Source organism: Achroia grisella, unplaced genomic scaffold, assembly GCF_030625045.1.
Source record: "Achroia grisella isolate CSIRO2021 unplaced genomic scaffold, CSIRO_AGI_Agris_v1 utg509, whole genome shotgun sequence".
Taxonomy (NCBI): domain Eukaryota; kingdom Metazoa; phylum Arthropoda; class Insecta; order Lepidoptera; family Pyralidae; genus Achroia; species Achroia grisella.
Window position 1 is genome coordinate 3,505,591 of NW_026712902.1, and position 13,983 is coordinate 3,519,573.

General features: G+C 35.0%; 1 protein-coding gene across 1 annotated transcript in view; it reads right to left on the reverse strand.

Annotated features, from left to right (window-relative positions):
- LOC131846250 (unconventional myosin-XV) overlaps positions 1–13,983 on the reverse strand; it is a 122,496-nt gene that overhangs the window by 66,109 nt on the left and 42,404 nt on the right. The window contains exons 3-14 of the mRNA XM_059195511.1: positions 12,481–12,731; positions 10,128–11,236; positions 9,521–9,684; positions 8,655–8,884; positions 6,779–6,997; positions 6,031–6,119; positions 4,086–4,224; positions 3,115–3,318; positions 2,502–2,640; positions 1,549–1,712; positions 1,255–1,345; positions 915–1,075 (exon numbers count right to left, since the gene is read on the reverse strand). Of these exons, the coding sequence (XP_059051494.1) occupies positions 915–1,075; positions 1,255–1,345; positions 1,549–1,712; positions 2,502–2,640; positions 3,115–3,318; positions 4,086–4,224; positions 6,031–6,119; positions 6,779–6,997; positions 8,655–8,884; positions 9,521–9,684; positions 10,128–11,236; positions 12,481–12,731 (2,960 nt within the window). The remainder of the gene's footprint in view (positions 1–914; positions 1,076–1,254; positions 1,346–1,548; positions 1,713–2,501; positions 2,641–3,114; positions 3,319–4,085; positions 4,225–6,030; positions 6,120–6,778; positions 6,998–8,654; positions 8,885–9,520; positions 9,685–10,127; positions 11,237–12,480; positions 12,732–13,983) is intronic.

Below are 13,983 nucleotides of genomic sequence, written 5' to 3' on the forward strand. Positions count from 1 at the left end.
CAAATTCAAATGGGTTTAAAATTACTACAGCCCGAGCAGAGGTTCAATCCCCTAGCGGTGCCTTCAGACTAAAGTCGTATCCGTCAGGTGGGAGTAAGCCTTCAGCTGCTCCATAAGTCCTTCCGCGGGTTTTGAGTGCCATCTACACTCGCCCCCTATCGTCCGGTGCAGCTGCGGTCAACTGCATTAGAGTAGTCCATAAAAACACGTCTTTGCATCTGATTTTCACTGTTGATTTGTATACATATTTAATTGTATGTGTATATATATATGTATGTGTATATATATATATATATATATGTATGTGTAATCATTTATTAAATATTATGGATTATATGTATATTTTCTTTTACATAATTAACTTTGACAATACACCGCATACATGAGTCTCTGTTTTTTCTATGATTGTCTGGGAAAAAAGGCCTCAAGGTATTAAGACCGTCATGTGCACTTTTAATTTGCATATTTGTGTATTGATCTTTTAATAAAAAAATAAGTACATCAAGTATTCTATTGCCTATAAAAGTATCCTATTCGAAAAATATAGCTACACATAAGAATTTTGCTAGTGATAAAGAAGCCTCTAATGTTACTAGAGAAAGCTTAGAATGTCTACATAACCTGCAATATTTTATGCTACCAAAACGCAAATAAGCTTGCGGCCCACATGATAGTATATATCAACAACTATTTCTTATATAAATGAAGAACACTAGGACATGATATCTCTCATGGGTTGACATTCTTGCGAGGATATACCCTGTAATTTCATAACCATATCTTACTGTCAACCAGAAACACAGATTACAGGGTAAACTGCTTGGCGGCAGCGAGAAATATCAAGGTAAATAACTTTATACAGAGTATAATCTGGCAAAATTTAAAGGTTAGATTATATTTGAAAAGCAACGAACTTGTGTAACGGCGGTCCGGGCTGGAAGGCTGCGAGGCAGTGCGCCATGAGCAGCCACACGCGGTCTGAGTGAGTAGTAGCCTGGTTGCAGAGCTGTACTAATATCTCGTCACGCAACCCTCGCGACTGCAGTCCACGGGATGCTATGTAGTCCGCCAAGACCTGCGTACATTTACTTCGTCACTTCTATTCATATATCTTCCATAGGTCGCTTGTTCAGATGCGGCTCGAAGGACCAATATTATAAAGGATGATTAAAACATCGATTGTTTAAGGATTCACATGGATGGAGGTCAATATTTATGGCGAAAACTTTAATAATTAACAAAACACGAACTTACCTTTTGTCTAGTTTCATCGCCGGCCGCAGACTCGTCACACCATCTTAGAATCAGTTTGAACGTTGCCACAGCATCGTTAAAATCTTGATCTCTAATAACAAAAAATAAAAAATTTAATAAAATAATACATTTAAGCCGTATATTTAATGCAGCCATCATTCACTATAAGCGTAGCTAATAAGTTCACTGGGTTTAATTTTATTTTAATATTTCTATTTCTTTCATCTCTTTCTCTCTCCTCTTATGAGAAGAGACAAATGTATCTGTGATAAATAGTTCAACCATTCTACATACCTGACAGCTGCTTTCGACAGGAAGGGTCTAGTGATGGGATGTTTCCTGGGGCTGAGCTGCCCACCGTCCGCGAAATATACCGAGCTGAACTTGGAAAACGCGAACTGCTGCAGATCTCGGGGTAGCTGCACACGCTCGTCATCCGCGTATACGTCGCCTGATACCTGATTAAATTACAAGCTTGATTATATATCGAAGTAACTAGCTGACATCAACGACTTAGTCCACGTGGAATATAATTTTTTATTAAAATATAAAAAGAAGTCCTAAAATAAAAGTAAACTATAACGAAAAAAAAAGTTACCTATCTCCAAGTGAAAGTCCCGACAATTCGGTTCAGAGATTAGAAAGAACAGATCGACAGACAGACATGAATTCATATGCATTTAGTGAAAATCTGTTAATATGAGATTACAAACAAAAACTTCAATCTCTTATATTAATTTGTATCAATAGATATCTTTTTATTCTTGTGCACATATAATTGATTAAATAGTATTACAGTAGTTATACAATAGTAAGTTACAGACATGAAAAGCGTCAATAATTTTTTGATAATAAATATATTTTTGGTATTATATGATTTTTCAATATAGTCTTTTGATGTTATGTAAAAACTTATATGATTTTTCAAATATAGTATTCTTTTGATGTTAAAGATCATGATTAAAATACAATACTATAGCCACCATGAGGAGGGTTGATGGCAGGCAGTATCATAAAAAATAATGAAGCCAAAACCATTCTCTCGTAATATAATGTGAACTAATTATGATCGAATCATAGCTAGTAATGTCACCTGCATCTTGAGATATTTTGTTTTGTAAACAGTAAGGAGTGAATATTGTTTTCCGAGAAGCAAAATATGTTGTATTAAAATCGTACACACGTTATCAATTTAAAATTTTATTATCAAAATATTTTTCGTATTTGCACGTGTAACTTAAAAATACCTTGGCAAGATTTCTCTCAGTATGCGGTGGCTGCCATTCGTCAATCTTTGATAATATGAAGGCCAGTTCCGCTGGCACCTCCAACGCTTGTAGACTCTCTGCTTTTGCCTTTTGAGCCTTTTGTTCTGCTGCACGACGTCTGAAAATTACAGATATTATATTATTATTGAATAAATATAATAATAAATATTGAACATCGTCACCAAATAGATTAAAGGAGAAAAATACAGACGTTCGTGTATTACATATGTATGTAGTGACGATGTTTTTGACTCATTCGCAGAAAAATGTTATTCTAAAATTAACTCTTTAACAAGAGCAAATTTTAAGAACTGTTAAAAATAATAAATAGCCTTCCGATGCATAGATAAAATGACAATATAAGCTATAGATAATTAACATCAATCAACTCAAATTTACTTACATATACAAAGAAAGAAAGAAAACATTTATTGACAATCATTGCTTTACATATTCATATAACAATAAATAAACATGAATATACATATATATATATATAGCAACAATTTTAACAATGCGCTCCAGACTGTATACAATTGTGTGCAAAAGAATAAGTAAAGAGTTCAAAAGCAAGGAGCACGTAGGTACTAACTTAGCAGCCGCAAGTTGCGCTTCACGACGCCGTCGGTGTTGTTCTCGGATGGCGGCAAGACGTCTTCGCGCCCGTCGTCCGCGTACCAGCGCCTGCGCACGCGTAACTCCGCGTCGTACGCGCACGTAGCGATTACGTGCGTGCGCGCCGCGCCACCACGTCTGAACCTTTACTGCCGCTGTGCGCATTTGGTGGTATTGTTTCCTGGAGGGAATATTTTATTTGTAATGGCAAAGAAATGGCCCACCTGATGGAGGGAACAGTCTCTTTGAAATGGCAAACAAACTGAAATATTTGTTAGAAGGGACACTTTTTTTATACAATATGCATATATATTTTTTTATATGTATAAAATAATAATGAACAAACTAATTGTCATTATTTGTTTCTGTATTCTGTTTGTGTTTAATTTCTCATTATATATTGATAGATGATACTACCGAAACCGTCAATAAATAAAACTTAATACATTTGTAATAAAGATATTGTTTAACATTCTTTCTTCCGATAAAAAATGTCTACTTTTACTAATTACTTGTAATAAACATTTGATAGAATTAACACTTCAATCGTGAAGTTAAAATTTTCTTACATCATTAATAACCGCTAATAGCATTTTAACACATAACCGGTTTTCTATCAGTTGTGGAATGTAATGAAAATAAAATGTTTTTTTAAAAACATCAATAGGTTTAACCTTAGATTAGTAACTAAATTATGAATAACAATATTTTTAATCTACCCTTTCGGAAAGTTGTTTCAGTACAAAACAAGTAAGAAACTGCGTGTTGTTCTTTTAAAAATGCCATAATTTCATATCTTTAAATTAAAATACACGTGAATACCAACTCACAAATAACACAAATTCAATCGAGTCGAAATATTAAATAAACAGTTATTTGCGTAACTAAATAAAACAGTTGTATACAGTGATTAGTTTTGACAAACGGGAATTAAGTATTCGTGTTTACCTTGCGAGGTATCCTCGTACATGAGCTTGGAGCTTCGTTGCAGCCGCTCGCAACTTGTCCGCTCTAGAACGTTCCAGAGCTCTGTGTAACGCCTCCCTGATGAAGACTCGCGCGGCACCCAGCTGGTAGTCCGCACCAACTATAATATTATCAAATTAGAATATCTTTATTGATGTTGGCCACACGTACACACACACACTTATAAATTCATATCTACCGATAAAACCGGTAGTTTGAACACAGTAAAACTAACAAGAAATTTTACTTTTACTGTTATATTTTGAAATGAGATTGTACATAATTATAACAACACATATTGAAACTGAAGTTGAAACTAATCAAAACTAATTTTTAAATAACAATACACACATCTCAATAGAGTAATAAATAAATACTTTACTCGTAGATACAATACAGAATGCATAACAAACTATATTAAGTCAGCCTTTAAAAATCTTCATATCGTTGAATTTATTAACCGTATTTTCAAAATCAATTTGTGTTGTTTAAATTTAACTATGTAAGATTTAAATTAGTAATTCACAAATTACTGAAAATATATGTAGCTATATAAAATCATGGTTTCATTACACAAGTAACCAGTTTCAATAGATATTTATTCCAATAAACATTAGAAGTAATTAAAAAAAGTTTTGACATCGTACTTATTAAAAAAAATAACAAGAAATATATAAAAATTACACACAACATATTACGCGTTTTTTCACAGTTTTCCATTTCATCATTATGATTTTAGGACGACCATCGTTGAAGTTCAAAACGTGATAAACGCTCAGATAATATAAATTAATGACATTAACAAGCGGACTGTAGCACTCTCGTGTTCTTGAGCGAAGTTAAACTAACGAACTTACATATTTTCTTGTACGATAATGGTCGTTAGATAATAGGAATTATTATCGTCTATTTTCTGATTGTCTAGTATTAGACAAAGTTAGAAAGAATGCCTTTTTTATCTGACAATGAAAAATAGAAATAGAAATAGAAATAGAAATAGAAATAGTTCAAGTATTACGTAAGCACTATAGGGGGGCGGGGGCTCTTTTCTTTGCTTATTTTGGATGACATGGGGGTGGGGGAGTCTGTATGATGATTACGTCATCGGTCGTAATTTACTTTTTTACACGAATGGCAACCCTCACATTGTCTTTGTTAAAAAAACAATACATTAATTGAGAAATGTTATAAGCACTATATTGCGTTTGCTGACAACGGGGGATTATGAAAATTTTAAAATTATTTTCACTTCACTTCTTGATAAAAATGGTTTAGTTATTATATAAACTGAAAACTAGTGTTCAATTTATATACTTTACGCTTATACATTTATATACCTACGTACGTAATAATAGAATTACAACAACAATTACCTACAATTCTTCTAACAACTGAGAATGTAATTTATTATGATGTAAATTAATATTATAAATGAAATCAATAAAAATAACTCATACCAATGTGGTTTATATTATACTCATGAATATACCTAAATGTTTTTACCGTACGAGGAATCGAACCCGCGACTATAGAAAATAAACTGTCTGATAAACCGCTAGACCACCGAGGCCGTTAATTTACCGTCTAAATATGTAAACTAAAATACTGTTGCGTATATTGAATGATATCTACAAATAATTATCATTAGCGATTTTAATTTATACATTTGTGTTGCATAAAGAAAGAAAGGATTAATTCCCATCATTATAACTAAGGTGTTTTTAGTCGGGAAATAAAATCTTAAATAATTATGGTACATAGAACCGAGTGTTATTTTTTATTAAAGTCTACATTTATTTGGGAATTAAAGTCTTAAATTTATAGTACATAGAACGACAAATCGATGGCCACTGGAGTTATAGGCAATTAGCCACTTCTCTTTAAGGGTCGTCAGCTTCTTTGACTATTTTAAACATTAAAAACTTACCGGCCCCAGTAGATGGCATCTCCGCTAGAATCGAATTGCAAATCTCTCGATATGGCGTCGATCGTTGTGGAGTCGATTTCAGTAGGTACCTGAAACAAATTGCCATGGCATTAATACCTATCTTTGTAAGTCTAAATTTATATTACTGATGATGTTTCTGCATTGGTGATGGTTACATGATAACGTGATGAATGTAGTTGTTCATACGACGGTAACTACTTAAATCAACTGGGCTATCAGTTTATTTCCCCTTTTAATCATCTTAATCTTAATAATATTATAAACACGAAAGTTTGTGAGTATGAATAGATGTTTATTACTCTTTCACGCAAAATATATTGAACGGATTTTGATGGAACCTTAAAGTAATATAGCTTATGCATCAGAATAACATATAGGCTATATTTTTGAATGAAATTGCACTCTATCTACTGCTAAAATTGCATTAAAATCCGTTGCGTAGTTTAAAAAATCTAAGTGAATAAGCTGCGGAAGCGAGTTCATTTTATATACGTAAAGACGTGTAATAAAAAAACAAGTGTTTATGTCATCAAACCTACCGATATTTATCCACAAAGTTCTGGATTACATGTAAAATTTCCTCTTGCGTCACTCTATCCTCTGTTAAAATTGCTTTAAAATCTGTTGCGTAGTTTAAAAGATGTAAATGAACAGACAGTGAAAGTGACTTCATTTTATACTGTCTAAATATGTGTAATAAAAAAACACGTTGTGCCATCAAACCTACCGATATCTATCCACAAAGTTCTGGAACGGTATTCTGATTGGGTAGCCGGTCTGTCTAATCTTGATGGTGTCCAGCATTCCAGTGTATCTGAGCTGGGCCAGCACGCATGGCATATCGAATTTCATGGGTGACTTTTCTGTATTTGGCTTGATGCACCGCACGAACCAAGGATTGCACCTGGACATTGACTCCAGCAGCTGGTGGAGACTGTCCGAAAACCTGCACAGAGAGAGAAAAATAATAAATTGTTATTCTAACGCCAAACTCACTTTTAAAAGAGTGTAAAACTCTATACAATCTATGAACATTCCACGTGTGTATTGGAATGGTAAGGCGGATGACATCTTCCTCTCACTCCACTACATTATGACCGTGTCTGTCAAGTAAGAATATTAACTACTATAATAAATAAAAAAAAAATAGGAAGAGTAACTCTATACCACAGAATATAACATCGTTAAACCGCGTATATTACATGAGTTTTTTCTAAATCACAATGGTCTTATAGAAAGTAAGAGTGCATTTGGTTCTCATTTAGCTATATTTGAGAACAAATAAAGATATACAACATTTATTAGTTAGTTATAAAGATGGATAAAAATAGAGATGTGTGTAAAGGTATTAACCTATATTAAGAAAATATACAACCAATAATTTAGTTTTCGTTTGTTAGAATGCCTAATTCTGATCATTTACGACGTAATGGGTTAAAATACATCATTTATATAAAAAAATATATATATGACGTTATACAAATGTTTACTTTTTATTTGTTATTCTTACAATTAAAAACTACTGAACAGATTTTGATGAAACATTACAGTAATATAGCTTATACATCAGAATAACATATAGGCGATAAATTTCATGTGAAACCGCGGGCACAGCTAGTAGGTAATAAATGTAAATGAACCTTCTTTTTTGAAGTAGGTTAGAAGAGTCAATAACACTTCACTTTCACGCCTAGTTTGTTTGATATGCGTTCTCACTATCTTTATTGAGTGACAATGCTGTTAATTGATAATTAAAACTATTCATACCTTCTGTATGGCTATTAGCGTTTTATGTTTGATCCAATTTTCACTTTTAAACACGCAATGCAAACTCGCTAAACATAAGTCATTTGTAGTAAGAGTTTATAAGGTTACAGTGAAAATAACTTGTAAATAAATAACATTCCAATATGTTAATAATAAAACGGAAACTCTGGCATTTAGAACTTTTAGAACCTTAAACTTCTACTCTTTTTAAACCTTAGAGCGATATAATCTATATATAACATTCCGATATAATTTGTATTAATATTATAATTGTAGTAAACAATTACAACCCCATACAATTCACATATCGCCATCTAGTCCCACGCTCACTAAAGCACTTATGGGTATTAAACAACTAATATAAATACTTCAATTCATTTTTTTGTAAATATATGCATAAAATACTCTTAGACAATCTCAATATAAACAATCATACTCATGAATACAAATGTTTGCATCGTGCGCGGAATCGAACCCCCGACATAATCCGGTGCTCTAAAGCACTAGACCGCCGATGCCGTCTATTATAATGCAGTAGAATTTGTTTTAAATAACTATATATGTAACGTCTGCAACTATACATACAACATCATGGTACAACCAACAAGATCCTAGCATCAATGATGCGCCAGTCAATTAGTAAACATGCCTACATTGTTTTTATTAAATCAATTCATATGGATCTTTCACATAAAAGAAGAATTTTTTTTAAAATTTCAATAAACTATTTTTTACTGATAATGAGTAAAAACAACATATCAAGATTGCAGGATACGTCATGTAAGTAACTAGGTGTAAATACAGCGTTAAAGAGTATAATTTGTTGCCGACTGTACCTGGCAGCAACAGTAGGTGTCCTAGGCTTCATGATGACGAAACGTCCATTGGCTCCCCTCGGGAGGGTCTTGTTGGCGTCGTGCTGTGCTCGCAGCTGTGTTGACATCTCTGCCACCAGCGGTACCTCACTGCTGCACAGCAGTTCCAACACATCCGCCCGTAGAGCATCCCGGTTCTTGTCCAGGAATCCTTCCACATTATACCACACTTGACCAGCGTAATGTTTTATCTGAAATTTTAAAAATAAACAATTAAAGTAATTATTATACTTCGTTCCAGTAGCGCTTATATAAAGGCAAAGGGGTCACCTCAACCACAGACTGCCTATTGATGTCCAAACGCGTTATGCGTTAGGTCATCAATAGGCAGTCTGTGGCGCGTTATGCGTTATGCGTTTGGTCATATTGATTGAAAAATAAATCGTATTGAATATTTCGTAATAATGATATTTATTATTATGTAATTATGTAATAATGATATTCATACATAATACTTAATGAATACTAATATTTACATTGAGCGAGAAATCGAACTCGCGACCATTGGAAGTAAGTGATGTGCTAAACCGCTAGGCTACCGATGTCCTCAATCTATCGAATTTGTATTAGTATATTGAGCACTGTAATAAATATTAAAAAAATAAACAATACTTAAACCAAAATCGAACTGTATTCTAAACCTAGGTTAGGAGCTAGTCCTAACCTAGGTTTAGAATACAGTTCGTTCATACGTGATTGTAATGGCACTTTTATAAGAAAGAGGCATCGGACGAGTAGTTATATATTAATTAAATTAATTATGGTTTAATTCCAATTATTGGGCGATCACTAGTCGTGATAAATATTAAAAATTCAAGAATACTTACACCAAATTCGCTAGCTCCTAACCTAGGTCTAGAATACAGTTCGTTCAATGCGTGATTGTAATGGCACTTTTCTAAGAATGATGCGTCGGACGCGCGCGGAAAATTGCTTTCGTCATCCAACAGATGTAAGATTCCCACAGGTTTTTTACTAAGAAGTTGAATAACTGAAAAAGACAAACACAATTAAACATTAATGATTTTGTTGTAAAAGAAAATATGTTTTTAACAGCTTGTATTAAACTCGTAGATATCTGATAACTGTAAGAGACTCGTAGATCTGGCAATCGTGACTTATACTACTTTTTTATGATGGATGATAATGGAATGTTGAAAGCACCTGCGCCAACGGTCTACGCTGGCGGGACACCAGTGGAGGATAGTAAAATGAGCATGAAGTCAAGCCAGTAAGCACATTTTAGTAAATTACCACGATGCTTTCAAAATTGACATCGTTGTCGGCCAGATTTCAACACACGACCTCTTGAGCGTAATTAAAAGTAGTAAACCTATAGGTTGCTCTCTTCAATCTAGTATATACTCGTATAAGGCGGACTTAAATGTGTAATTTACAATTAATTAATATATTTAGAAAATATATTGACCATACCTGGAGAATTATCGTTCCACGTCAAATTCGACCACTCCAGTCTCTCCTTTTGATATTCCTGTTGCTCCAGTTTAAATATGTGTTTATTAAAATAATGCTGTAGAGTTTCGTTTGCATAGTTAATGCATAGCTGCTCGAACGAATTCTCTTCCAAGTCTTCAAATCCGAAGATATCTAGTAGAGATATTCGATGAGCGTCGTGTAAACCAGCGCGGTGGACGATCGAATTTATTCGCAGGACCAGCCAGTTGAATAGTGATGAGTAGAGGGCTTTAGCAAAAGCATCTCTGGCATCAAGAGCCTGATCGATAGGCAACGGTGACCTCATGCGTTCAGCTCTAGCGGCGGTCACTCTAGTCGTCAACGCTCTAGCCAGTGCTTCTGCAGGTACTTTCAATAAATGTGCAGCCCAACGTACTTCAGCACCTCCACCTAACTGCACGCCTTCCTGTCCATGCCGGAGCTGTCTTCGGTGAAAGTAAACATTGCCTAAATGTAAAACTGCCGCTAGGACTCTTATAATATCTTCTCTTTCTGCGTCCCCTATGCCGAGGACTTGCATAGCACCGCATAAAGCTGACCAGTCAGCTCCAGCGCCCGCACCGCCTGAATCCCCACCTCCTTGGTTCAAATAAAAATAATGCTCAGCCGTCAGTAATCCTCTTGTTCGTCGCTGTTCTTCGCTTAATCCAGCGAGTAGTTCATAAAATACATGATAGTTTCTCTCACCCGGCGACTGAGTGACTATTCTAGATTTCTCGAGGAGATAATGAGCAACTCTTGCGCCCGCTAGCGCACCATCCTTGAAATATAGTTCAAGTAATTTCCCAAAACGACTAGAATTGTGATTTTTTGGTGTCCTGGCATTGCCGAAGGCTTCTAAGAGTGGAGCTGCTTCCAGGATTTGTTCGGAGACTGGCGCTCGACCAGGCGGTGCAGGTGCGACGGCTGCGAGGAACTGAACAGCTAGTTTGGTGGACTCGGTTTTCCCTGCACCAGATTCGCCAGAGATTAGTATGGCCTGAGGCTGAGGTAGTGATACGCGCGCAGCAGCTGCTATGGCGAAGAGATGTGGTGGAAGATCACCTAAGGCTTCGGCTGCGTGGTACCTAAAAAAGTGTGTTAATTCATGCTATATTAAGAATTAGAATCGCAGAATGATTAGATAAATAATACAATGAATTTATAAAAATGCAACAGAAGTTTTTGTTAATTTACGTCTATTTGAGCAATTCGTTAAGTACTTTTTATAATTCACGATTCGTAGTTTTGCTGAGTGTGTAAAAAATACTATTAGTATAAAGTTAATTGATTTACCGCTTTTTATTTAATATAAGAAACAAAAACAACATTTAACATAACAATAACTATTATAATTTAATTTTATAATGAAATACCGGAATCTGTCGTTGATCTGGTTGGAAGGATATTAAATATTCTCAAAAAAAAAAAAGCATTTATAGAACAGTACTCGTACTATGTTACAAAAGAAGCAAATTTACCGTTGACAAAATATTTGACCGCGAGTAAACTATAGCCTTGTGATTTGCATAACTTTGTGTATATATAAAAGAATATGTACAATATTTAAATTATGCACGATTAAAACCACTTTATTTTCACGCGTTGACATTTCTAGTCTAATCCGATAAGTCTAAAATCGCGTTGGATTTTCCTATGTCCGGCATTGCGACGGACATTAACATATTTTGTGTGAAAGATTAATATCTGATCTGTGCTATCAGAGACATTGAAAACCATATTAGAAAAGACGTTTGCTTACGAATTATAGACACATTTATTAAGTTAGACAAGTTTATATTGTTGTTCGCATCTGTCTCATTGCACTGTAAAGTCTTACTTTGAAAGCTAAGTTCAGCTTTGAAGGTTGAGATATGGCAGTGAAATTACAGGGTAAGAAGGAAGGACACCGTTTTAATAAATGCAATATAGAGATAACACTGCGGTACACCTTTCTTTGGTTAATAATATAATTTCTCAGGACAATTCACACGCCATCTAGTCGTGAACTAAGTAGAGCTTGTATTGTGGGTACTAGACAACTGATATAAATAAATAGATACATTTTTTTTTGTAAATACACACATAATATATATAGAAAATACCCACACCGATACTAATCACACTCGTAAATACAAATGTTTGTATCGTGCGACCATCGAAATTAAGGCGGTATGCTAACAGCTAAACCATCGTGCCATATAGTAATAATAATAATAACATAATACATAATAACGTTCTTGGCTATAAACGACTGTTGTCTATTCCCATCAGGTAGTTATAGCCTGTTGACAATTCCATTTACATAAAAAAAGAAATTTAAAAAATTAACCTCCGTGCAGTCTGCAGTCCATACAAAGAATCAACCGGCCGATAAGGGTTGACAGCCACCAGAATGGAACCCGCATACGTGTATATAATTCCCTGTTCGTATCTGAGCTTCAGGTTCCATAATAGGGCTGCTTCGTGCAGGTCGTGGAGACGGGTCATGTCGTCCACTCCGGTGGGGCCAAGCTCCTCGCGGGGCCATACTGGATCTCCCTCGTCCTCGCCATTGCCCATTTGGAGGGCGAAGGTCTGGGGCTGTAGAAGAAAATATAATTTACGTTCATTTTCAATGTACATTATATATATAACTAGATAGAATATGTAGATCATTTAAATACTACATATACAGATACGCTTCCGCAGATATCCCATCCCATTAATGCCCACAGAAAAAACACAGCCCCAACAGTACCCTAAACGCGTTGTACTCTATACTCGCAAGAAATTTTAAGCTTTTTAAGTATATTTCATATAATAATATCCTATTATAATTCTGGACAATTCACACAGCGTTACCTAGTCCCGAGCTAAGCAGAGCTGGTGTTATTAGTACTAGACAAATTATATAAATACATACATACATTTTTTTGTAAAATACATAATATAAAAAATACCCAGGACTATATAAATCATGAATACAAAATGCACCGTGCGAGGAATCGACCCGGAATTTCCGCTTTATCGGAATAAAGCAGTGTGCTAAACTCACGGACGCCGTCAAATATCAAACTACAATAGTACATGATGTGTGAAATCATTTGAAACCCGACAGCTATATCCGACGTTTCTACGGACTCTCATTACCATGCGCGTCCTATAAGAACTAGTGATTCATTTTAAACGTGGGCAATATAATCATGGCGCTGCCACATCAAGCCAACACCTAATTGTCTTAGCTGATTGCTATGCAAAGGACGTAAGTATTATCGCATGCATACTATAATGAGGGTCACATAACAGTATCTAATCAACACATAGCACAATAGTTGCCTACTCGAGCAGAACTGCATCGTGTGTGCCTCTATGCAAATTGCAAAGGACCTTTCACCACGACATATAAGCATATTTATGATCCAACTGAACAAAAAGCAATTACTGATACATTGCGTATTCCCTATATGGCATATAATATTGATACGCTAATTCAACATGCAGTGAATTGAAGCAATGCGAGCGGTGTTGACAGCGAAAGGTTTCTTGCACCGGGTCACGAAAGATGGCCTGATAGCGATTGTAGGCTGTCATTACGTTATGTCACAGTCATGGTTGGTCGTCAGGCTATTATAATTTTCCATCTGGTTGCAGTTTTATGCCATTTCGTTATACCTTTGAGAAGTAAGTCAGTCAGACTGTGGGTAATGCTCAGTTGGTGTAATTGTGTAATGTTAGCAAATTAAATAGCGCTGACAATAGTGGATTTAGCCACTCATATTGTATAGAAAATTATACGTTAGTGTTATAATTACAAGTCAGCATTTTGCTTACTCAATGCTCATTGCGCATGAGC